The sequence below is a fragment of the Diabrotica undecimpunctata genome, chromosome 5, assembly GCF_040954645.1.
Source record: "Diabrotica undecimpunctata isolate CICGRU chromosome 5, icDiaUnde3, whole genome shotgun sequence".
Lineage (NCBI taxonomy): Eukaryota > Metazoa > Arthropoda > Insecta > Coleoptera > Chrysomelidae > Diabrotica > Diabrotica undecimpunctata.
Genome location: NC_092807.1, coordinates 74169585 through 74197200, shown reverse-complemented (window position 1 = coordinate 74197200; position 27616 = coordinate 74169585). Strand labels below are relative to the sequence as shown.

The 27616-nt window shown below is 32.1% G+C and overlaps 1 protein-coding gene across 1 annotated transcript in view; it reads right to left on the bottom strand.

The window, feature by feature from the left end:
• LOC140441389 (uncharacterized) overlaps window positions 1-27616 on the bottom strand; it is a 427170-nt gene that overhangs the window by 366762 nt on the left and 32792 nt on the right. The window contains exon 2 of the mRNA XM_072532097.1: window positions 22215-22460. Within this exon, the coding sequence (XP_072388198.1) occupies window positions 22215-22460 (246 nt within the window). The remainder of the gene's footprint in view (window positions 1-22214; window positions 22461-27616) is intronic.

Below are 27616 nucleotides of genomic sequence, written 5' to 3'. Positions count from 1 at the left end.
CGAATCAATTCCATTTAATGTTTTGACTTTGTTTTCAGCACCAACGCCCTTCTCCATCATCAAAAGCAATTTTGCTATTTTTGCCTTCTGGAAAATATCCTGAGGTAATCTTAAAAAGAAATATACAATATAAGTACCCTAGCTTTTTTATTTTAAGTACAACACTCACCGGTAAAATTCCTCGTGCGTTTTTTTTGTGTGGCCCATGAATCTGGCCACTTGCTCCATTTCAGTTTCATCTAAGTTTAAGATCTGCAACACTGTGGCAATTTGTTTTCGTAATCTTGACGATGTCAGAGTTTTAGGATCACAATTCTCAGCAAATTTTCTTAAAGCTTTTGAGCCATCTGCCCATTTTGAGGAACTTCCCGAAAGACCAAACAGAAATGGATTATCTTTTGGCACGATGTCTGTAGAGTTTCTAACAGAAAGCAAACTATCCACATATCTTTGAATATTTTTTGAAAAAAGTACTGGTACTGCTTTGCTGCCTTTACCAATAGTAATAATTCTTTTAAAATGTTCTGAAAGAGCAATTTCGCTTTCACTAAGTATATTTAGACACTCTTCCTGATTACTGTTAGTGGAGTTGTTAACATAGGATTCAATTTGTATGTACTGCACATCACCTTTTTGCATTTTAGTTATTCGATTTATAAAGTTTATGTTGAATTATTTGATTATATACAGAAAAATTATAATCAGTACTTACCTTCTGTTATCTTTGAATTTTGTTTCACTAATTCAACTAACCGCTGCCCTCGAGACATTTTTAAAATATAAAACATCGTAACCGCAAATTACTTTACTCCTTGAGTAGGAAATATGCAATACAAGACGAGCTCTGGTCGCTCGACTAATACCCTTTAGAGCTGGCAACAGTGTGGGATCTCGCGTTGATCGGAAAATATCTAAAATTTTGTATATAATAGTGATGTAACGAATATTCGCATTCGCATTCGCGAATATTCGCATATTTTTGCATATTCGCATTCGCATTCGCAAAATTTATGCGAATGTTTTGAGAATATGAATATAAGAAAAAATAATAATTTGAAGATTAGGTTAATAAAATAAAAATCTATTTACTTCTCAGTTTTTTTTATTAAGAAAACTCACTTTATTTTACAAGCTATATTAATTTTGTGTTTGTATTAAACACAAAACTCTGTTATTAAAAAATAACAATTGTCTGTTTTTACTTAGTTTTCAAGTTTGTTTTTAACAATAAGTAAAAACAGAGAACTGTTATTTTTTAATAATTAAAATTTAATAGAGGAATATTAAACTTTAGAAATAAAAGCTTTGACGCCTTTTCTCCTTCAAGTCTGTTTCGATGTGGCGTATAAAGAAGTCCAGCGGCACTAAACAAGCGCTCGCTCGGGACACTCGTTGGTGGTGTAACTAAATATTGCCGAACTACAGGAAAAAGAAGATCGTACCTTCCCTTATTCACTTTCCACCATGTTAGAGGGTCGACGTCACCTGCCACGCGTTTTTCCGATGAGTATTCTGTGACAGTTTTACGGATTAAAAGATGGACAGAGTTTTGAAAACTAGGAAGAGCCATGTCATCTTCTTCACTGTCACTCGTATCCATCAGTAAACTCATCGTTTCTTTTAAGGAGAGACTGTTGTGTGTTTCGTAATCTTCACATTCATTATTTAATCTAACACGCTTTGCATTCGGGTAAAGTGAATTGGAAGGTATGTCGGTTTCATTGTCTCTGAGCAAATCCAAAATATGCTCTATGACAAGCTCTTTAGTCGACGTATTTTTAAAAAATTTTGCTTTGTATCTTGGGTCAATAAAGGTCGCCGTGGCAAACAATATTTCATTCTCTAAACCCGAAAACTTGCGAATAAGCTCATCTTTTATGACGGTAATCGTATCACCAATGTGTTCATCGGATGAATCAAGATCATGAACAACTTTTTCTAAAGTAGTAATTAAGGGAATTACAGAAGAAATAGAAACATCGACAGCACTTAACTCTCTGGTCACTTCTTCAAATGGTCTTAGTAAACCGATAAGTTTTTCAACAATCATCCACTCTTTAGAAGTCAGCTGAGGAATTTTATTATTTGCCGAAGCGTACAGACATAATGACTCTTTGACTTGAAAAATACGCTCGAACATATAAAAAGTGCTGTTCCACCTAGTAGCACATTCTTGGATAATCTTAAGAGGTTTTTGATTAAGTCTTTTTTGTATATTGGTCAGCTCATCTTGGGCAGCAGTCGAATGATGAAAATGAGTTGCCATCTTTTTGCATTTTGTTATGGTAGCCACGACAGATTCTTGAGCCTTCATCCCTGCTTTTAACACGTTTTGAATCTTGTGAGAAGTACAGTCAATATGTTTAACATTTAATAAGTTAACACCTTTTTTGATATTAGCACCTGCATCGCGAACTACACATTTCACTTTTTCTTTGGGTATTTCCCAAAACGACAAGATATCTTTAAGTTTATGAGCAATATTTTCTCCGGTGTGGCGGTCTTCATTAAACACTTCTGCTTTTAACACTATCATTTTCCTTTCAAATTCTTTTGTTATCCCATGACAAGTTAAACTCAGCAATGAAACTCCAGAACAATTATCAGACCAAATGTCGGTAGTAAATGATAATTTTCGAAGGATTTTAGTAATTCAAGAATTTTCTGACTTACTTTGCCAAATAATTTATCGCATATAAATGAAGTGAAATACTGACGCGACTTTAAATTGTAAGGCGGACACAAACACTTTCCACGAAACTAAATGGCAAGTCCTCCAACGCAACCATTTCACTTATAGCATTATCCACTGCCAATGATTTCAAAGAATTATTATCCCACTGTTTCGTTTTATCGACAAATTCTTGAAGCGATATCTGTTTCATGGCAGATTTAGTACCTTGGTGGGAAGATGATGCCTGTTCAAGTGACTTAGAAGCAACTTTTCGGTTTTCACACTCTTCTAATTTGGAAAACTCGGTTTTATGCAGTGCCTTTAAATGATTTCTCATAGCCGTTGTAGTTCTTCCTTTTCTCGAGTATTCTTTGTTACACAGCTTGCATTTAGCTCGTTCAGTATCGCAAAGTGGTGAAAAATAAGTCCATATTTCACTATAATTTGATTTACTCATAGTAATAAATCGCTAATCACACTTTAACTACAAAATTCGCTTGTATTTGTGCACGAGCAGAGCAAGGCAAGTGGAGTGACTTGTGTCCCGTGAAATTTCTATTGGAACCATAACTCTCTCTCTATATCAAGTCAAATTTGATTTTAACAAGAGAAAATAAGATCGAAAAACGTGCTTTTTACGTTTTTGGCCCGGACGTGACTATAAATAAATACCTTTTAAAACGAACCCTCAATAAACTTAACTGCCGCCTTCAATAAACTTCTTTACAATAAATACAACTGTTTCACATCTTTAGCAAATATGATAGAATGATACTGGACAATTTAAAGCAGGTAAAAATGACAGACTTCTTCCAATTGCAGATGCTACACACCTCGCGCAAATGAGACTGCTGGCAGTGCCGGAGACAATTAAAATTGACAAATTAAAAAAAACTTAATATTCGCATTCGCGAATGTCGGTGGCATATATTCGCATTCGCGAATGTTTAAAAAATGACATTCGTTACATCACTAGTATATAAGTCTTTCCCTTCCCTTTTCAGCTACGGATCTCGTTTCGCTTTTAATTTATCAGAAAAATTTAAGTTCAAAAATCTTTTCCCCTCTAAGTGTGCCATGATTAATATATTAATTATAAAGATAGTTATGAACAATATACTCAAATAATTAATTTCCTCTTGGTGGATCTTGGGTTGTCCTCGATTTAATCGGATCTCGCCTTGTTATGAAGACGTATATATATATATATATATATATATATATATATATATATATATATATATACATAGATCTAGCGGTTAATGTGAGCTCCGTACTAAAACGGTATTATACTAACTCCAGGAGAATATACGCCGTGTATACTATTATCTGAGTAGCGCTTTATGTAGACTCCAATCAACACGTCGGTCGGATCAAATGGAATCCGTAATAGGATAAAACATTTTTGGGATCCGTATATAACTTTTCGCGTACACTTTTACACTCCTGCGATGTTGCCAATAATTGTATTAGTAGTAGATTTTTAAATCTTATAGCTGGTACATTTTGGAACTTATTATTTGCTTTAATTATTTTCAAACTTAAAAAACTACCTATTATAAACTTGGAAAAGACTAGTTTCCATTTTATATATTATTATTTTTTGTTAAAATGCATTGGCACTTAAACATTCAGTCTCTAAATGTATGAACATCGAGTAGAGTAATCGCCTAACAGTTTAAGAAAGTAGAAGCCCTTCGGTAGGATTATAATAAACTACATTAAAGTAAAGAAAACTATGTAAACAGGAGATATTTGTAATTTTTCAATTACTGCAGTTTATGACGTGCAATATTTATTTCACAAAGTAGTTAAAATTAGACTATAATAATTTATAAATAAATCTTTAATATAAATTTTTGCTGTCTAAATTAATATGTCGATTTTTAATTAACAAAATATTTGATGCATTAAAGTCACGTAGAGATTTTCATCAAACATTTAATTTTAAAGCTATTAGTATAAAAGTCTAAAAAAACTATAAAAGTCTAGGGAACATAATATCTCACTCTAGGTTTATTTTATAGATTATCGTAAAGCGTTCGACAGAGTCAAATGGATATACTTATGGCTGATGCCAAAAGAAATATGCGTACAACACCTATTTTCGCTTATAACTGAACTGTACGAACACACTACTTGACCAATGAAAGTAACATTAAAAGTAGATTGAAAATCAAATGTATGTAAGTATCCGAGAAAAAAAATTCTCAAACGATATTAATATTCAAGTAGATGTTAAACAGCATCTGACAAAGCATGCCGAACCGTAGGGTGCCTACTGTTAAATATATAAAATATGGATATTTAAAAAAAATTACAGCTCGTTCCAGAAAGAATTGTAAATATAACCTCAATGTAAAATAAGAAGGAACGTTGAAGAAAAAAATAGTGGTTAACCTAAATACAGAAAGTCAAACAGAAGATGTGATTTAATGTTTTAAAAAAATCTGACACTGAAAACCCTATGAATTTCATAGTATGTATATAGATATTGAGCGCGGCGATGCTTGTACCGTCTGCTGGTCGTTATCGGAAACTTTTACTACTATTTGTATAAGATTTTGTGCAAGGTTAGGTGACAAGTATCACACCACGAAAAGTATTTTTATTTTCTAATTTGTTCAACAATCAAAACGCCTTGCTGTATGTCTATATGCGCCAATACAACAAAGGATAATAAAAATAAAGCACAGGACAGGGTATCAAATTTTAATATTTTCCATGCGATAATCATTATATACCATGGTTGAAATATACGTAAGTATGAATTTAAGTATTTAAAAACAAATATTAATATTATTTATATGAAACTGCTGTTTCACAGAATGGAACTATTTAAAACTGTTTAATTTTCCTTGAATTTGTAAAATTAACCACAAACCATTTACTTTTTTAAATGTCCGAGTACATTTGGTCCCTATCGAAAATCCAAGTAAACCAATAGAACTCAGAGTTCAGTATTATGAAGATCTTGAAAAGATGGTGGCAATAAAAACAACATGTGCATGAATCATTATGAAAGATATAAATAAAAGATTTGTCAATGGCATAGGCACGAAGTAAATCTGTGAAAGTATTAAAAATAAAAATAAAAATGGAGAACCCTTAAAAATGTGTGCGCATAAAATGAATACGCAATTAATAACATATTTTAGTAACCAAGATCAATGAAAGTATACTATTATCAAGTGGACAAATCAATGATATACTACATTTTGTCAAACAAAAGTTTTCATTACAAACAAGTATTAAACAGGAAAAATTAACTGTGGACAAAAATTAATTCAATTATAAAGAAATATAAACAAACCATGAAAATTTTATGATTTGAAGGAAAAAATCTATCAAATTAGGTTAGAGCAATAACTGAAATAAAAGTATCAAGTGGAAACAATGTCATATTAATTTGAAAAATTATAATACCAACATAAAAACAGAAATAAAAGAGGCTCTATGAGAAAGAAAAATAAAGACACTTTATTGAAAGACGTAAAAGTAAAATGATAAGAAAAACAAAATGCTTATAAAAAATGTAAACCGCCGGATTGTTTGAAACAGGTGTGAAAGAGAGCAAAAACCAAATAAAAGAATTGATAGAGATTAAGTACATCCCTAGAGAAGAATGAATAATATATCACAGATAAATAAACGGAACAACACAAAACTGAGAATAAACTTGTAACTCCAGAAATATTATTAAATTAATCAACACAAATCGTACGAACTGAAATAAGAGATACAATCGCACAGTTAATAAACAGAACCGCCATGGAAAAATACAGTAGAGTATGACTACTTTTGTATTCCAACACTATGGTAAAAAGCAGTTAAAAATCTAATCTTTTTCCCTCTACAGTAAAATGCTGAGGTGAGCGTCACGGAACTAGCGCCACAAGATGGCGTCGTGAATGGTAGCTTCATAGAATAGCGGCTCTTGACATCGATTCACTACTCTTGATCAATTCGTTATTAGTCATCATATATTTACTCTAAAAATAACTAACAAAATATAGACATTAAACGAGAAGTAAAATTTAAAAGAATAAATGTGACTAGAAGATTTGATTCGTAACGATTATCAAAATTTAATAAAAGTCATAAATGTCATTTGATTATTAACAACATTAAATCAATGTATGTTGTCTGTTGACAACATATATCTGACATTGGAGGGTAAACCATTAGAGAAGGTCGACATAAAAGAGGAAATAATGGTCAAAATTGAAATACCTCGGAATGAAACGATAAATACTCTCTTCTACGAGTCATCATGCAAGGAATATTAGAAAGAAGAAAAGTCTTGAAAAGAAAGAAAAATCTGGCTGAGAAATAGTAGAGATTGGACCAACCTCAGTGTTGAACAAATATTTCACGTTGCAAAAGTTAGGTAAGAGTTTAAAAAAGTAATCGCAAACCTTCAATATTGCCTTCATTATATTGTGCCGTATTTTAAAGTGCCGTAAAATTTAACACGTTTCCATGGCCTTGTAGTGAAATTTTACTTCTTATTACGATACCGGATGCTTTCATTTCGTTGATTTTAAGTGAAACATTTTTCGTGCTCTCTTCACTTTATTGAAGTTTGTGGACGGGAGAGTTTTTTATTAGAGTTATGAGATCTATATCATTGGCATATGCTAGGAGTGCTTTGTCCCTTGGGCCGTTAATGGAGTACATCTTAAATAGGCGTTATTTCTATTTTAGTAAGCTGTTCATTAATTTTTTGACTATTTGAATCGAGAATCTGTATTTTATTCGACTGTTTTATAACACAGAGTTTCTTGGAGCATATTTTCATCTTTGGTTTCCCGTATCATTATTACAAGGATTTTGCTGGATATCGACATAGTAAACCGGGTGGTATGTACATGATGTTGTCATAACCAACGTTCAAAAATTTTTCTTACTGTAAATTCATAATTATTTTACTAGGGAATATAGTGTTGTTTAATAATAATAAAGTTCAAGCAACAATTCCTATATGCATTAACTCGGTAATGATAATTACCAGGTACCCAATACCAGGTAGCAGTCCCGAAAACATTAAAGCTGCTACACTCATACTTCTCATTATCCAACAATTAGCCAGTCCAGAACTATACGCATTATTATGGTACTGATATTGCTGCTGCTCCTCATAAGTGAATAGAATATGCAAGGAAGGTTTTGACAATTTAATAGGATTTTGTGTGTTAGAATATTATTTCTCCGAGAAAGTGAAGAATATCTATTTGCTATCCGGATTAAATTCATAAATCAAATAATAGAATGCTATAAAATAATGCTAGTAGCAGCAAAAAAAAGCGGTCTAATAGTCACTAATGAGAAAATCAAATAAATGTTGGTTAACATACAAAAGAGAGGATCTAGAGTAGGGCATAACGGAACAATAAAGCCATATAATTTTGAAAGATTGCAGCGTCTTAGATATCGTAGGTAACGTTGTTACATAAGAAATAAAAGGAAATGTTCAGGTAGCTAACTGATGTATATGTATATATAACCCTCTTTTAAATCCAGAAGTCTAATTCGAATCCCTAAAATCAGGATATATAAAATAGTAATCAAACCAGTGCTAATGTGTGGATACGTGACGAGAACGTATTAATTAGACCAGGATTGCTAGAAAAGCCATCAGAGGTATTTTCCGACTTACAGAGGTCCGAGTACTAACCAATAGCGAACAGAACTAATTCCAAGGTCAAACACATATATAAAGATAGCAACGTCGTACAAGAAACTAAATCTCAATGCTAAAGTTGCGCTGGCTTTATCCAAAGACTCTATAATAACTGCATTGCCAAGTTAAATTGGGAGGATGCCCCAAGAGAAAAAATGCCCTTAGGACTTCCACAAATGAAGGGGGAGGTAACATATGGTTAGATTTAGGAATAATGAGACTATCTACCGACCCATCATATTTATCAACACCTGCTATCCTACCTACAATCAATACTTATCTGTTGTGAACTATCAAATCAATTACATATAATCAAACGAACTAGGCTTAAAAAAAATTATCATAGAAAAGGCACTTCAGAAATATTGACATAAATTTGAAAAACGTCATAAACGTGGCTGTATTTTCAATACGAATGAGGAGACAAAAAGAAGAAAAGGCAATAGAATCTTGTTGCGTTCTGACTATATCGACGATGATCTTTATATAACATATAGGGAGAAAGAGAGAATAATGTTTATGTTCAATTTAGAACTCACTGGTTTTCTCCCTTTTGAATTGGGTATGTATATGTATTACCATAGAAAATAAAAGCAAGAGAACTATAATTATGAAACGAAACGATTACGAAATGAAAAGATTATATAAATCTCTTTATATTTACACAGAATGCTTTACAAAAGGTGAACGAATGAGCATAAAAACACAGCTGTTTTAAAAACTTAATATTATTAGACGAATTTAGGATCAATTTCACTCAAAATATGATATGCTAAAATATAATACGACAGGAAAAAAGGCAACGACTTTTACAGCTGATTGACACATAAATATGAATGTAAATATATCTCGTACGGTTATATAGCAATTTGTTGTCACATTTTAACCTGTTTATTTCCTTATTATTCATATATGAGTTGTAAACCGATATTACAAGCTCATTTACTTTTGACAAAGAGACTATATATTAAGTACAGTTATTACTAAACAAATCTGACTCTAAACAAATATCGTCTAAAAGTAACAGTATGTAAAATTTAAATTTTTATTGAAAAGTAAAAGATTAGTCATTTTATGGAGTTCAAATTAGAAGCCTTCACGAAATTTGAAGTAACAATAAGACCACCGCAATCGAGCGTACTCTTACTCTGGATAATGAATAATTATTTAATCAGTTATTTCTTCAATCACCCGTTCAATATGATTTTTGTCAAATCGGTCCTTTTTAGTACCAACTATTCTACTTATGTCTATAAATATTAAGGATATATCTACAGATAAAGACACTCTACTTTACTTAAGCTTATCAGACATGCGCTTAACACAAATGTGACGTATTTCTACTGCAGGAAGCAAATAGAGGGCCAAACCTAGGGTATTTGGTATTAAGCTGATCGCTGAAAATAACAAAATAAACATAATAAATGCCGGCAAAGAAGCAAAGAAAAACTTAAAATGAGAGAGGACAAAACCAGTCAGCGGAGGAAACCTTTCAACGATGTTGAGTTTGGATACACTATCCAAGTATATTATGAACAATATTACGGCTCCAGACTGAGGATCTAAACACAAAACTAATTATAAAATTTGGACAAAAAAATACAACAATGGCTAATATCCAAAGTCTGTAGACAAGTAAAGCAAAGACAAAGTTGTTGCCTTGCTTAAACTTGACAAAAACCCCAACGACCACAAAAGCTATCGGCCAATATATCTATTTATTTTTTCAGCTATACACATTACTTCTGCATATGGTCCTTAATATAAACCGATAATAGAAGAAAAACTTAAATTTAAAGATAGAAGTGGCTGTATATGACAGGGTAGATCATGTTCGTCACACATACTAAATCTTGCCCAACACAGCGAAGACGGATATGAAAAATATCAGACATGAGGAGTGGTATTTGCCAATCTAAATTCTGCTTACGACACCTTAAATTAAAGGACATTTCTCCAAAATCTATGTAATATCCCCTTAGGTAATAGAACAATAGAAGATTTTCCGTATCACTCAATGGTAAGAAAAGATGAAGATGGAGAACGTAGAAGAACGGTCTCCTTTGGGGTACCGTAATGGCACCTACACTGTATAACATTTACACAACCCATACGAGTAAATACTAGGACTTTTATTATGTAGACGATACATCTATTGTTGCACAACCAAAAACTTTTGTTGCTGAAGTGGAGAAAAATCTAAATCATATCTTAAACACAATAAAAATAGATTATAAATTAATTTTAAGCCAAACCCTGGAAAAAGTCAAATGTGCTCCTTCAATGTCCCTAACAGAGACGCTTTCACAAATTTGAACATATACCTGAACCAATCGTGTCATGAAATCCTTAAACACACTTTGTAATTTACAGAACTTTGTTTAAAACTAAATGGCAAACTAGAACCACAAAAATAGCATTCTCCGCGAACTTATCAGCTAAAAATGGGAAGCACATCCTTCCACTATTAAAACGTAGACGCTTGAACTCTATGCTTCTGCTGCCGAATATACCTTGCTTGTATGGGTGACATCAATACATACTTGACACGTAGATTTAGCTATAAATTAGTCAGCCAAATTCAGCGGATATTAAGACTCGCATCCATACATAAGCTCTACAATATCGTAGTTATCAATCCACCTAATATCCGAAGATAAGTAGCTAGAGAACAAAAGAAACAAAGTCTAGATTCGTAACCTCCACTCCACGAATAACAACCCATTTATGACTAGAATCGAGGAAAAACTGGCTAGATCAACACATCTGCAAGATATACAAAAAAAAATAAGCTGCTTCTCGCCATCTGAACCGTCGAAAGGAACTTCCTTATGGTAGTTATCTTAGATTCATTACACTTTCTTAGTTGACTTTGCCTTTCAAATCGCTCTTTTCTGAAGGGACAAGGTTTATTTATTTGAACTGAACATGTAAAGTGCAGTCAGTAAGCTATTACTTATAAAGATCATTGCAAATTTGACACTAACTACACTTATATTGACTACATATTACCCCTAAATAGGAGATAAAACATTCAGAAGTATGTAATATGGGTGAAGTGGTATAATTCTTGTTAGATAAATTAAGCATTCTTCCCTTTTTTGTGCACTACTATCCATTTTTACACAAAAATATCTATTTTAGCACTTATTTTGAGATAACCTTCTATCCAGAATTATATGTAGTACACAGATAAAACCAGAAATAAAATAATAAAAAAATCTGTATACAAGATATCATAAAACATTGGATGAAATAAAAGAAGTTCTTATTTATCGAATTCTTAAATAAAACGTATGAAGACATACTTACGTTAACAGAATACATTAGGAAATTTCCGCATATGAAAAAAATCCAATTTGGTAACGAAATCCTTTTGTATCTATAAAGCTATTTTTAGAAAACCACGTACCTACCAAAAACAGGTAGTTAATAGTATACATATCTGTTACACACTGTAATGCGTATGAATGATAACAAAAATAAGGAGTCCATATAAACCATTCAGACTATACGCGAGAAGTATACAGCTTAATGGCAGAGTTGCCAAACTATCAGAGCTTACTTAAACCGATATACTTATGGTTCCAATATACAGTGAAAAAGATCTGAACGACCCCTATAAGATATACACGTGAACTAAGCAATATACATTCATGATACAGGGGTACTTAAGGGCTCCACAAAATTTTTAAAAATTATGCCACTATACATGTTGACGAATCGACAGAGACAATATTATGGAATGGTCAAGTGAGCTCCGTATATCGGTGTCCACTTGACCACGGAGCTCACTTGAACCTGAATTTTAACATGGGCGGAGTACACTTTATGCCGTAGATATATATATATATATATATATATATATATATATATATATATATGAAATTGCTATCAGAGTGACGTCTCTGGACTTCTTGTTATTTCGTGTATATATATATATATATATATATATATATATATATATATATATATATCTCTGGCGTCCTCTGATATATAGAGGACGCTGGATAAACAAAATCACAGAATGGAGCCCGATTGGAAGAAGAAAGAGAGGAAGACCCCGAAGGTCATTCAGAGATGAAATCGACGAGGCTATGGAGAAAAGAACCCTGCGAGATGGAGACTGGAATGACAGGGAAAATTGGAGAAAACGGTTGAGTGAAGGAAGACAGTGAAAACTGTGGAAATCCTTAGTAGTAGTATATATATATATATATATATATATATATATATATATATATATATATATATATATATATATATATATATATATACAGTGAAAGCCAAATAAAGTTGCGTTCACGTCATCATTGTGAACATTTGCAGCGTTGTCAGATGGTTCATGACGTATGAAAATTAACAGAAAAGAACTGAAGTAAACAAAAAAGGTGAAGGTAGCAAAATTTCACACTATATTAATTGGAATTTGAAAATGTGTGTTTTTTTTCATTTGTTTTTTGTTAATTACATTCATGAATAGATTTCACAAAGTAAGGAATTCCACAATAAAATTGGTAAGGTTATTACTGAGTTACCAAACAATAAATATAATCAAAATAAAACCACAAGCAATAAAATAAAATATTTTTTAATAATGAACGTATTTCCAAAGATAAAACATGACATTAAAAAAAAACATCAACGAACTAAACATTTTCTGAATCTGATTCCACATTAGTGTCACTCTCTCCACTATTATCATTTATTACTAATGGACTAATTTCTTGACTATCAAATATTCTTTCTCTCTCATACCATTTAAATATTTCTCTTTCAGTATGATTAATAGAGTTTTTTCACATACCAGGAGTAATCATGTAAAGTGCCTCATGCCACATGTTTAGGCAGTTGTTAGTGCTGTTACCATCTCTACCAATGTGCCTATTGTAATAATTTTTTGCTATGCCACAAATTAATTCAATAGGGTTAAAGATACAATGGTAAGGAGGAAGATGTAAAACTTTGTGTCCATATCGTTCTGCCATATCGTCCACTATATACTTGGTTTGTGGTTTATTTCTAAAAAAATGTTTAAAATAAATGACATTTGTATGTAAGATTATATCTGTATATTTACTGAGAATGTGCTCAATAGCACTTTTGGACCATCCTGTATTCGGAGTTTTATGCAATAACATACTGTGATACGGTGCATTATCAAGTACAATTAGAGAAGGATTCTTTAAGTTTTGCAACAACTGATATTCAAACCATTTCAAGAAATTTGCCTGGTTCATTTCCCCATAATAATCACTAAGTTGAGTTTTTGAACAAAATATTGCTTCGGCACCCTCTATAAATCTGGTTTCATTTCCAGCATGGAGTATAATATATCTGCAACGATATTATTTAAATGTTCATATAACAACTTCTGTTAATACAACAAACATTTTGCCATCCGTTTTAACACTCTTTATATTTTCATTTTGCCAAGAATAACCAATGATCACATTTTGAAATATCCATGTTTCATCGAGAAACATGAATTGGTATATACCTTCATCCCTCGCTTCTTTATTAGTTCTTAAAAGAATTGTACTGTTTTACAAACAACGTTAGGTAATTCCATAAGTCCTCGTCGTGGATTATCCTTCATCCACTCAAACCCAAGTTCTTTGAGCAATCTTTTTAAAGAAGTGGTATTACCATTAAATAATTCTTTATCTTTCAGTTGGGACCACAATGATTGAACCGTTACGTGCTGTTCTAAACGCATATGGAAATAAAATGATGTTAAATGTATATTTTTTATAATCATACTTACTTCTCTGGTACATATTCTAAATGGTATCACGAATAGAGCTTGTATTCAAATGTGTTGTATTTGTTACTCGTTTATTAGTGCAATGCTTTTTCTTTGGTGACTCGAACTGTTCACCTTTTTTCTGCATTTGACATATGCTGCTTACTGTTCTTACACTGATTTTAAGGCAGCAGCTGCACGCTAAAATAATAAAAAATTTTGTAAAGTAAAGTAATTATATTTTATTCGCATATTACCTCTTGCACAGCGTTTAAGGGTAAAAAAGGGCCATTATTATTCCTTTCTTCTTCAAAATAGTTAACTAATGAAGCCACAAATTTTTTGCATCGACTATTCAGCTATTTGGGCATTTTGACTAATAAATAAATGTTTTTCACAAGATAACCTCAAAAATCACAGAACACTGACTGAAAACTCAAAACTCAACAAACGATGCGGCAACATGACAATATTTCTGGTAGTGACTAATACTCCGTCATTAATTGGTGGTCTCTTCATGAACATTTCAACACAAAATTTTTCAATTAGGGAAGTCTAAATCCAAAAAATCTATATTGTATATTTTGTTTCAAAAGTTTTTTTATTGATCGGGTTATTTTTAGCAGTGATTGTTGAGCAAACTAAAGTAACATACACTTTTCTATAGAAATGTAGCCACACATATAATAGAATTACGACCTTGGTGACGTGCACGCTACATTTTACTGTATATATATAATATATATATATATATATATATATATATATATATATAAATATATATATATATATATATATATATATAAATATATATATATATATATATATATATATATATATATATATATATATATATATATATATATATATATATATATATATATTGTTATGCTATGTAATATTTAAAATAATATTGGTTTGCTTTTAATATATTTTAAAGTACAAAATATAATAATTCAAGTAATTCAACTAATAAAATATAAAAGATATTTCGAAGAAATGAAAATCCATTATCCTGAATGACCTGTAGCAAACAAAATTTAAGATGTGGATTAATTATTTTCTTTGTAAAATATATTCGAGTGACGTGAGTGAGCTTAAGTGAAGCGGGTTTTCCAAATGGACTTGTACAGTGAATAAGACAATAGAATAGAATATTTAGAAATTATATTTCTCCGTTAGTTCTTAAGAATTTGTAGAAACCGATTAGCATGTTAATAGTTTTTAGGAAATTTATAATTGTAGGTAAAATTGTTGTTTGTTATCTAAATGAAGAGATGGGGATACGTATGACGAGCTTTGATTGGAGGAGATTGAAAAAAGTGGGATTGGTATGTAGGAATGAGAGTTTAGCTAAATTTTTGAGGGAGAAAAGATAATCAGTTGTTTTCCAAGGGTGCAAGGCGAACAGTCGTTGTTCTCTGGTGGTTCCCAAGTGATAGTAAGCATTAGAAGTGAATGTTTGTGAGTTTTCTTGGAGTAAGTGTATCTGACGGAAGCTGATCCAGTAAAATATTGTAAGTTATACTTTTCTACTTATATATTCCAAGAGTCACTGTTCAGGCCGGAACGAGAGATTCAGTTTATCGAGAGGAGAAGAGGCTAGCATCTTTTGAACGATACGTGCATTTGAAGGAGATCATTAAAGACGAGAGGCTCGCAATAATTTGTTGTAAGATTGCTGATTACCTAGGGAACTGCTAAGAATAGATATTTTAGGCTACAAGGAACAAGGATTTGGAGAACTCATCATCAGAGAGATAGTTTTTTACCATTCGTCAGTTTTTCTTTATTAACAAAGTTAACAAAGTTTTTTTTAATTGCTTTAGAAAAGATAGAAATATTTTGATCAGGAGATTTAGAACAACAATTTTGATTTGAAATTTTAATTTATATTGTATATAACATTATTTTTGAAGGTTCACGTACGTAGAACATAATTTTGATAATCATTATATGAGATATTTTTTGTTGAAGATATTTGAGTGTGAATTTTATTTCAATTATAATGTTGTATCATATATGTTTTTATTATTCCGGCATTCCTTGGACTTTACCTATCATATGTCAAGCATAGATATTGAAGCACGAATATAACCCTGAGATAAAAGAATTAAATAGTGTGATAAAATCATAATTGCATCATTTAAATAAGTTTAATCAATTAATTAATTAGCTAATTAATTGCTTGGCCCACCTCTGACTTTTAATATCACATTAATATATATATATATATATATATATATATATATATATATAATATATATATATATATATATATATATATATATATATAAATATATATATATATATATATATATATATATATATTTATATATATATATATATATATATATATATATATATAAATATATATATATATATATATATATATATATATATATATATATATATATAAATTCTTATTCTCCCATAAGAAGTCTGTAATTAAAAGTCTTGCTGATAAATCTATAAAACTAACAGATCCAGAATACAGACCAATTGCTTTAAAAAAAAGCAAAAAATGCCCTTCTAAATAATGCATATCCCGAACATCTAATCGAAAACATCAAAATTTTAAAAACCGAACAAAACAAAAAGAAGAGGGAGATATACGAATCAATAGAAATAAAAGAAATACCAACGCAATCAATGACAAAAAAGATACACAGAACCTAAATAAAATATATTTTAATCTGATTTAAATAATAAATATAACACCATAAAAAACCCTTAAAGTCATAACATATATCCACTTTACTTTTTTAGAAAACAACAACGATACGCCCATATAAAAATATACTATATATATCATATACTAATGACAGTAAACCATGAGATATGAGATATCAATAATCTTGTACATTTTAGAATCTTGACAAAGGCTGTGATGTCCTCTCGTGGGAGTCACTATCCGGGTAGCTTTTAGACAGTCAGAGACAGAGTTCAAAATAAAAATAAAACTTTATTGTCTTCCTTAAATTAAATTGACAAAAATCTTATGTACATATCAAATACATACATACATGTACATAATTCAAATTAAGCTTGACCTTGTCATATGGAACTAGTCTTATCGGCAAGCGAGTGTGTATCTGAAATTTTACGGTAACGTCGTATCGATTTAATAACAGCGGACGATAGGTACAAAGGAAGGAAAGGAACTCAACACGTCCCTTAAGTGATTCGGGTTAATAGGACACTCCTTGACAGTCTCAACACGACTGCTTCAGAGTACGGGTAGTGAAGAGCTCAACACGCTCTTCGGATAGCGGCGGTATGGGAGACGGAACAACTTGTGAACTCAACACGTCCACAAGCCGGGGTAGGGAAGAAGAGAACTTTCAGTCAACACCTGTCGATTCTCCTCTATGAGGAAATGTTGCGGTTTATATAGCGGAGCTGTGTAATTAGTTTTGCCCTTTCTACTGTCGATACACTCCTACTTCATGGGTTGGTTCGCGCGCACGCTGGTTTAACGGTGATGGCTTTGACTCATCGTTACAAGGCAAGGGTTTCCTGCCGAAACGTTGATTACAATTGAAAATAAAATATAGTTCCAAAAATATTACTTATATAAATATTATATATATATATATATATATATATATATACAGGGTGTCCCAGACTAAATTACCCACGCTATATCTCTTAAACGAATAGAGATTTTCGAATGGGACAAAAAGTGATCTATTCTACTTGTAATATACTTTAATATGGCGTAGAAAAAATCATCTCCTAAATATTCATCCCTTAGTTACAACCCCTAACTTTAATTTTTTTAATAGTACCCTGTATATTTTTTTATAGTTTTGGATGTGGTCTTCCATCGTCTATTCAACAGATTTATTAAAAATAAAATCGGTTTGTAAATAATCAAGAAGTCAATTTTTTTTAAATTTTGTTAATTAAGTGTCCCAGACTAATTTATCCAGGCTATATTTATTAACAAAATAGAGATTTTTTAAAGGAACAAAAACTGGTCTATTCCATTTGTAATACACTTTAATATGGCGAAGAAAACATCATCCCCTAAATATTCATCTCTTAGTTACAACCCCTAACTTAAATTTTTTAATGGCACCCTGTACATTTTTTATAGTTTTGGATGTGGTCTTCTATCATCTATTCAATCGATTTTTTAAAAATAAAATGGGTTTGTAAAGTATCAAGAAAATATCAGTTTATTTTTTATTTTTGTTAAATTAATCAAGATAGCCTTAAAAAATAGAATAGAAAAGAAATATTATGCTTTATTATCATTGAAAATTTTACTATTTTAACTACGTAGTATAACTTCTTACGTGCCTACGAAGTACACAGTCTTTTTATTTAAACATTATTTTTAATTTTTCAAAATTTGGTCTTTGTAGGAGCATACGTTATCTTCCAGTGTGCAAAATTAAGTGTGCAAAAATTAACAAAATACAATATTTGAAAAACTTTTGCGGTTATTTTACGTCTTGGATATTACCCTTAATTCAGGTTGCCATGATTTGATCTGTCAAATCAACAATTATTATTTTTGACGTTTGGTATTAGACCAGTAATAATTATATTTGTTGTAATTGTGTATCTATAACATTTCAATATGCCTTATTTATTTTCGCCTGACGAGTACGTTGATATCATTTTGATTTATGGAGAATGCCTAAAAAATAGGAGAATTTCCCGACAATTATATCAAGGAAGGTTTCCAAATCGAAACATTCCAAGTGAAAAAACCTTTAAGAATTTGGAACGCTCACTTAGACAGGGACATTTTCCTAATAATAAAAGAGGTACAATTGAACGCACAGTAAGATGTAACCAAAACCTTATTAATGTACTAGCAATGTTAATTTTAATCCCAAGGTGTCTATTAGAACCCTCGCCAGTGAATGTGGCATTCCAAAAAGTTCTGTGCATATAATTCTCAAATATTTTAAGTACCATCCTTTTAAAGTGCACCTAGTTCAAGGATTACAGCCTGGTGATGACCAAAGACGTCCTGAGTTTATTGTAAAAATGATGTTAAAAATCAGTGATGATCCACTTTTTTTATCAAAAATATTGTGAAGTGATGAGGCTAGATTTCACAATAATGGTGTTGTCAACCATCACAATTCCAATTATTGGTCTCCCGTGAACCCACATTGGATGATAGAAACAAGATTTCAGAATATTTGGGGTATAAATATGTGGTGCGGTTTATTTAATGGCCGTGTTATAGGTCCTTACTTTTTTAACGGCACTCTAACAGGTGTTCGATATTTAGACTTTTTAGAAAACATTCTACCCGATTTGCTAGAAGATATTCCTCTTCATGAGCGTCAAGAAATGTGGTGGCAACAAGAGGGAGCTCTTCCACATAATGCGAGAATCGTTAGCGACCACCTACAAAACCGTTTTGATAACCACTGGATAGCAAACAACTCTCCAGAAATTATGTGGGCTGCACGTTCATGTGATTTGTCACCTCTTGACTCTTTCTTTTGGGGAGCGATAAAAGATATTGTTTGTCAATCAAAACCGCAAAATTTAGAGGAATTAAAAGAAAAAATAAGACAAGCATGTCGCCAAATTACTCCAGAAATGATTCGAGCCACATGTACCAGAAATCTTCTGGAACGATTCGAAATGTGTGTTGCAGCAGGTGGGTTACAATTCGAACATTTAATGTAAATAATATTAGTTAGTTAAATTTTGAAAAATTAAAAATAACGTTTAAATAAAAAGACTGTGTACTTCGTACGCACGTAAGAAGTTATACTACGTAGTTAAAATAATAAAATTTTCAATGATAATAAAGCATAATATTTCTTTTCTATTCTATTTTTTAAGGCTATCTTGATTATTTTAACAAAAATAAAAAATAAACTGATATTTTCTCGATACTTAACAAACCCATTTTATTTAAAAAAAAAATCGATTGAAGACGATAAAAGACCACATCCAAAACTATAAAAAATGTACAGGGTGCCATTAAAAAATTTAAGTTAGAGGTTGTAACTACTAAGAGATGAATATTTAGGGGATGATGTTTTCTTCGCCATATTAAAGTGTATTACAAATGGAATAGACCAGTTTTTGTCCCTTTAAAAAAATCTCTATTTTGTTAATAAATATAGCCTGGATAAATTAATCTGGGACACTTCATTAACAAAAATAAAAAATAAATTTATTTCTTGATTATTTACACACCGATTTTATTTTTAATAAATCTGTCGAATAGACGATAGAAGACCACATCCAAAACTATAAAAAACTATACAGGGTGCCATTAAAAAAATTAAAGTTAGGGGTTGTAACTACGGGATGAATATTTAGGGGATGATTTTTTCTACGCCATATTAAAGTGTATTACAAGTAGAATAGACCACTTTTTGTCTCATTCGAAAATCTCTATTCGTTTAAGAGATATAGCGTGGGTAAATTAGTCTGGGACACCCTGTATATATATATATATATATATATATATATATATATATATATATATATATATATATATATATATATATATTAGTTTCCGTGGGAGCTATATTTGATTTCAATATTTTGAATAATTTTGGATTCTAGAAAAACCATTGTTTTACGACGTTTCGGTAAGGTTACACTTGCCATTGTCAACTCAGATTAGTTCCAGAAAACCAATCAGTTTTCCTTGTAGTTTCCTGACCTACCAGTGTATAACAATCTAATGTTAGTAAGCATTTCAAATGCCCTAAGGTGCACTCTAGGCTAGTGTGGCAATTTCGAGAGGAACTCGACAGACTGGCGAGCACTTGCCAAAAGAGTATCAGCTGCAAAGTACTTGGGCCCGGAACCGCTGTGGGAGTGCCAAAAATCATCGTCCGCGATCAGAAAAAAGCTTAGATCCGAAGGCAATACACAATGGACAAATATAGCTGGTCAAACATATGGCAAAATATGTTGGACGGACATGTACTAATAGAGCTAAAGTACTGCGGAAAATAAGCAGGAATCAGCTCAGAGTCGTAACTAGCTTCCTTACTGGACATGCACCAGTCAAGGTTCACCTGCATATAATAGATCGCTTCATGGAGATCGCAGGCAAATACCTTTTGGAGACGACCAAGTGACTCCAAAAATATATGATACCCATCCACTGGACCTGTATAAGCTGGTACAGGAATCCAGAATCCTGGAATGATTATCATGAGGTAATAGAAGATATAAAATAAACCGATTGGATGCAGTACAACCAGTACAAACAGTTGATATCAGCCACATTAAAATTTACTAAACACAAGAATGTAAGGAAAAATACTTGCTAGAAGATCAAAAAAGAGATCGGAGGATGAAATAGATGAGGATGCCAAAAACCTCCTAAAACCACATTTATGGAAAAGAACAAAGATCTTTGGAGAAGCTTATCGAAGGAAGCCAAGGTTTGACTTGGCTGTAGTGCCATTGTATAGATACATGGATTCTTCCTATATTTCCTATTTTATTGGACTGCTTCATAAATCCTACCTTTGTTGTCAAAAAGTATTTCTCAGTCAACAATTTTTGACTTTGAATTTTTTCTTGGATTAAAGAAAGCTTCCTATCAATTTTGCTAGTTTTCATCATCTAATTTTCTCCCAAAGGGCTTTCCATTTATTATTATGCCTTATTATTATTGTAACGGGTATAAATCACAATTTTGAAACTAAAACTATTTTATTAACATTTGCCTTCAGGTCAAAAATTTTTACAATACAATTTTTTTTTCATTTTTACAACATTTTTATTTTGAAAAGAATTTCTAACCTGTAAGTCAAAGCATTAATAAAATAGTTTTATATATATATATATATACCCGGTATTTAGGCGTTCCACGCCCTTCCGGTAGGGATCTATGGAGGAGTATCACCTAGCCGCAAGCCCTTATCTCTTGCCGTACTGCTCCACCATAGGCCGATCAGATACCAGCATATTCTATATAAAATAGTTTTTACTTATACAAATGTGGTTATTACATATTAGTTACAAAAGCAAAATAGTATCATAACAATATTAAATAAATTCATATTTATTGAATTATTTAATCAGTTTTTGAATAAGTTGATATTGTTTGTTGTATAGAACTTTAATCTATATATCCTTATAACAAAAAAGAAAATTACCCGTCATATTCATACTAGAACTCATAGGCCCACCTCCACCAGGCCCATTAGGACTGGGCATCATATGAGGCGGCCCATGATTAGGCCCCATATGATTCATTCTTGGTCCATTCATCATCATGGAATTATTCATCTGATGTGTATTAGGACTGTGCATCATGGGAGAGTTAATACCCATAGGAGGGTTTGGACACATAGGACGGTACATCCCCAGACTATTGCCCATTACCATATTTGGACCAGGACCTACAATACAAATAAAAATACATAATTCAGTTCGATTTCGTTAGTCAAAGTAGAGAGATGTCTTCGAGTTTTGTGAATTAGCTGGTAATTAAGTTTTTGTAAAATATAAATATAATTAATTATTATTTTAGATATTTGTTTTTCCGGAGAGCATAATTATTGATTTTTAAGGCGTAAGTAATGTCAAAAAAAAAACGGACGGCGATAAGCCGCCCGATGAAAAAAACACGTATAATAATAGTGATAATGAAAATAGGTATGTACAACTAATAGATTTTAATAACAGATATCGACCAGGTGATAATGGCCTATTTTAGGTGTTCGTTGAAAACAAAAATAAAAATTTAGGGAGACTTTTTCAATTTAAAATAGGACACTTTCTACTTAAAGATGAATTTTTAAAAAAGATGTATTAGATATAAAACCGGTAGGAGTTAATAGGGTAAAGATTATTTTTAATACCTTGGAAATAGCCAATAGCTTAGTTAACCATGATGTAATATTAAAAAACGATTTAATAGCTTTTATACCAAAATTCTATACTCACAAAAAATGAGTTGTCAGGATAGTAGATAAGTTCTTTTCTGAAAAATATTTATTAACGGCTATCAAAACAAAGAAAACAGGTAGCAACCGTTCATCGTATGAAAAGGAAAATTAGACTCTTATGGAAACGTAGTTTTGGTATTTTTAGGAATTGAAATTTGAAAAAATGAAAAATTTGAATGTTTAGGAAATAAAATTCCACAATGTATACAAATTAACTTATGCAATTTTCATGTTGAACCTTATATACAACCTGTGGTACAGTGATTCAAATGTCTGAAATACGGCCAATCAGCTAGACAATGTAAATAAAAAAATGGGAGATGTCGAACGTGTACAGATACAAGTCATACAGAAAAGGATTGTAAAGAAAATAATTTCGTGTATTTATTGCAATAACGACCACCCCTCAATTTAACGTAATTGTCCTGTATATACAAAGCAAAAGAGGATAAAACAAATTATGTCAGTGGAAAACATTTCATTTAAAGAAGCCGAAAATGTATATAATAATCCATCCTATGCGACAGTGGCTACGAATAATCGATTCTCGATTTTAGACAATGATACAATTTTCCGACTGACGAAATACTTCTGGCACAGTTCATCGTCTAATTTTACAAACTATTTTACTAAATTTAACAAAAAATAGCCAATACTATTAAAACAATTAAACGAACACACCCAACCTCTCCTCCACCTGATACGATGCCTGTGAAAAAATCATATAAACCTAGTCAAAAACCTAAACCCATTGTTCCTAACCTCTACATAGAAGATTTTATGTACTATAAAGAGAAAACTATAATGTTAATTATCTCCTTCATAAATAAATTTCAAAAAATTTCCAATTTGCACCAAATACTCTAATTTCTCTACTCTCTCAAATCAGGAACTGATTCGATATTAATCAGAAACTTTGTGGAAAGTGCCTCTGTTCCAAATGATCCCAATGATACTAAATTGATGATAAATGATTAAACTTCAAAAATGGCTAATAAACAAACAATTAAAAACCAATTGGTAATTTTGCAGTGAAATAGTAGATCAATTAAATCCAATAAAAATAATTTGTTAAATTACCTTAATAAAAACCATGTTGATATTGTCATACTTTCCGAAACTTGGCTTAAGTCTAATAGTAATATTAATATAAAGACATACAATTTCATTTAAAAATGCCATGACGACGGATATGGTGGAGTTGGTATGTTTATTTTTGAAAACAATTAACTATGAAGAAAGTGTGAAAATCCAAAATGTTTCAAGGGGCAAAGTATGTGCAGTATTTATTCCAGATGTAAATATTTCTTTCGTTTCTTCAGACATAGCAGCCACAAAAAAAGATTAACCAATCTTTTTTTTAAGCAATTGTTAAATTTATTGGAACAGTTTGGAATTCCTCGTACAACTTTTCGTGACGATTTCAATGTACACCATTACAGATGGGGCCATATTTCAGAAGATCGCGGTGAAAGGTTTTAACACAAGCTTCAGATTTTTTGGAACTAATTGCTTTAAATGATAAATCGCCCACTAGAGTTAATCCAAATGGTAACCACTCCGCAGTTGTTTTAAGTCTTATCCCCCTTTTCTTGGCAGATTTGGTAAACTGGTCCGTATATCAAGACACATTAGGTTCTGATCACTACTGTTTTGTATAAAACTTAATGAGGTCGCTGGTTAAATGATAATCGATAAATAATAATAACGAAAAAATGAAATAATTTGTTTGTAAGTAAATTTGCGAAAAATAGCAAATGTTCGTAAATAGATATGTAAAATAAAATGCAATTCAAATAACAATTGGCAGATTTAATATCTTATTGTCAATTCTATATGAGATTCACTTACCTTTTGTCTGTGGTTGGGCCTCGCTCGGAGTCTAAGGTCAAAGGGTAAAAATGGGATGCCCACCCGATGCTGGTTTGCTTCCTTCTGTTCACGATGAGAGGTTGTTGTAAAGTGGCCGATAATACGAAACAAAATACGTATGTACGCGAATTCATTGGGGTGGTTCTTCTGTTCTTAGGACCTCCGTGAATAGCAGTAAATTAAGCTTAAAATGACATTTTAAGCTTTCTATACAAAGAACGGGTACGTTTCCTTAAGGACTCTGAAGTGTTTGGGTTGATAAATGTTTCCCAAAAACATGTTGTTTTTCAGACAAGTGAATTCTCAGAACTTGACAATAATTAATCAGCCAATTTGAGTTCGAGAATTTAAAAGATGAACTAAAGCCATATTATATTATGATTAAATAAAAGATTTAAAACTAAATAAGGTCATATTCTGAATAATAAAAATAAAATATTTAAATCAGTCTTGATACTTTTCCAAACATTCTCCGCCCCAAAACGAATGTTTTTAAAAACAACTACAATGATAAGGATAAAAAACAAACACTTAACTATTAATATAATAACAATAGAAATGAAGAAAAATATAGTTGTTAACAAATAGGTAGTGGACAGATCTTGACCACCGGACGTTGTAGGATGCCATCTGAAGCTGTCCTCAGACTAACAACGCGTACAATACCGTCGGTGCCGTAATGCAACTCAATGATTCTGGTCAATTGCCAGCGAAGAGGAGGCTGTTGTTCATTTTTTATGAGGACTAGAGAACCTTTAATGAGAGATGGGGTTGGGCTGTGCCATTTAGATCGCTCTTGAAGAGAATGAATATACTCTTTAGACCATCTTTTCCAAAAGTCCCCTCTTATCCTTTGGATTAACTGCCAACGATTCAGACGGTTAATCTTTAAAGCGCTTAGATCTGGATCGGGAATTGAATCCACTAAGGGTTCAAAAACTAAAAAATGACCTGGAGTCAGTGCCTGCAAGTCATTAGGGTCAGAGCTTGCTGCACACAAAGGACGGGAGTTAAGAACTGCCTCGATTTGAGTCATAAGAGTATAGAACTCTTCATAAGTCAAAATTTGTGTACCCAAAACATGATACATATGGTTCTTGAATGATTTGACCGCAGCCTCGGCTAACCCATTAAAATGAGGGGCACCGGGTGGATTAAAATCCCAGGTAATAGAAAGAGTCTCAGCAGCAGATTGAGCTAGTTTAATGATTTCGTTGCTGGCTCCCTTAAAATTGGTACCTTGATCACTCCTAATGGTTAGGCACTTACCGCGTCGAGATACAAATCTACGAAAGGCAGCCAAAAAGGACTCAGAACTAAGATTTGCAGTTACTTCCAGATGAATGGCCTTTGTACTCGTACACACGAATACACAAACATATCCTTTATATGTTTTTGCACCTCTATGTTTGGACATTAATAACGAGAACTTCTTCTTTAGATGCAAATCCACTAATGGATGTTAGCGATCACATTTTCCATTAATTCTCTATTTCTTGCAATATGTATCAGAGATTGTATGTCGTTAATCCCTGTCCATTGCCTTATGTTTCGGAGCCAGGACATTTTCTTGCGTCCCATTCCTCTCTTGCCTTCAATTTTACCCTCGATTATAAGTTGGAGGAACTGGTATTTTTCATTCCGCATGATGTGACCTAGATACGCCGTTTTCCTTTTCTTGATGGTTTCGAAAAGTTGGCGTTCTTGGTTTATTCTTTTAAGGACATCTATATTTGTGATTTTCGCTGTCCATGGTATTTTTAGGATACGGCGATAGAGCCGAGATAACGAGAACGGTCCTGCAAAATCCACACAAACAGACAGGAAAGCACGTAACGGAGTAACTCGGACAGTTGGCAAGTTTGCCATAAAGGGGTTGTAAGATTTAGGTCGGCATCTAAAACAACGAATGCACTTCGACAAACAGCGATGAATGGCACTTTTCGGAGACAGAATCCAAAAACGTTGAAGCAATAAATAATGCATAGCCTTTAAACCAGGGTGCAGATGCGTTTGATGAGTCCATTCGATGATCAAATCGGTGAGACGATGAGTTTTGGGTAATAGCAATGGATGTTTTACATCAAAAGACAACCCAGACTTTTGTAATCGACCTCCTACTCTCAAAAGACCATATTCATCAATAAAGGGTGCGAGTTTACGAAAAGGTTTGGGTAACAGCGAATTTTGTTGAATTTTGAGGAAAATATCCGAAAAAACGTCAGTTTGTACGTGCTTAACAATGTATCGTAACGCAGATTCCATCTCTAAATGACTGTTCAGGGAATCAAAAGAGGCAGCATTGTTTTTTCTTTGAAGTTTAGCCACGAATTTTAAGACGTAAACCATGACTTTCTGAATTTTTTTCAGGGATGAAAATTTTGAAAGTAAAGTAGAGATGATATTATCCGAAATGACCGGTATCAATGATAATACAGTGGGCAATTTTTCTTCTAACATTTCCGTGGAGTGGGAGGAGTGAAAATTAACTTGAGAGGGCCAACACTCCCTTGACTTGTGCCGGTGTCAAACCACGATTAGCACAATCAGCAGGGTTTTGGTTAGATGGCACATAATGCCAAGAAGAACATGGTATAAGTTCTTGTATGTGTCTTACTCGATTGGCAATAAAGGTTTTCCATTTATGCGGAGAAGAATTAACCCAAGTAAGAGCAATCGTGGAATCCGACCAAACATGAATATCGGAAAAAGAAAAGATATGCTTAAACGACTCT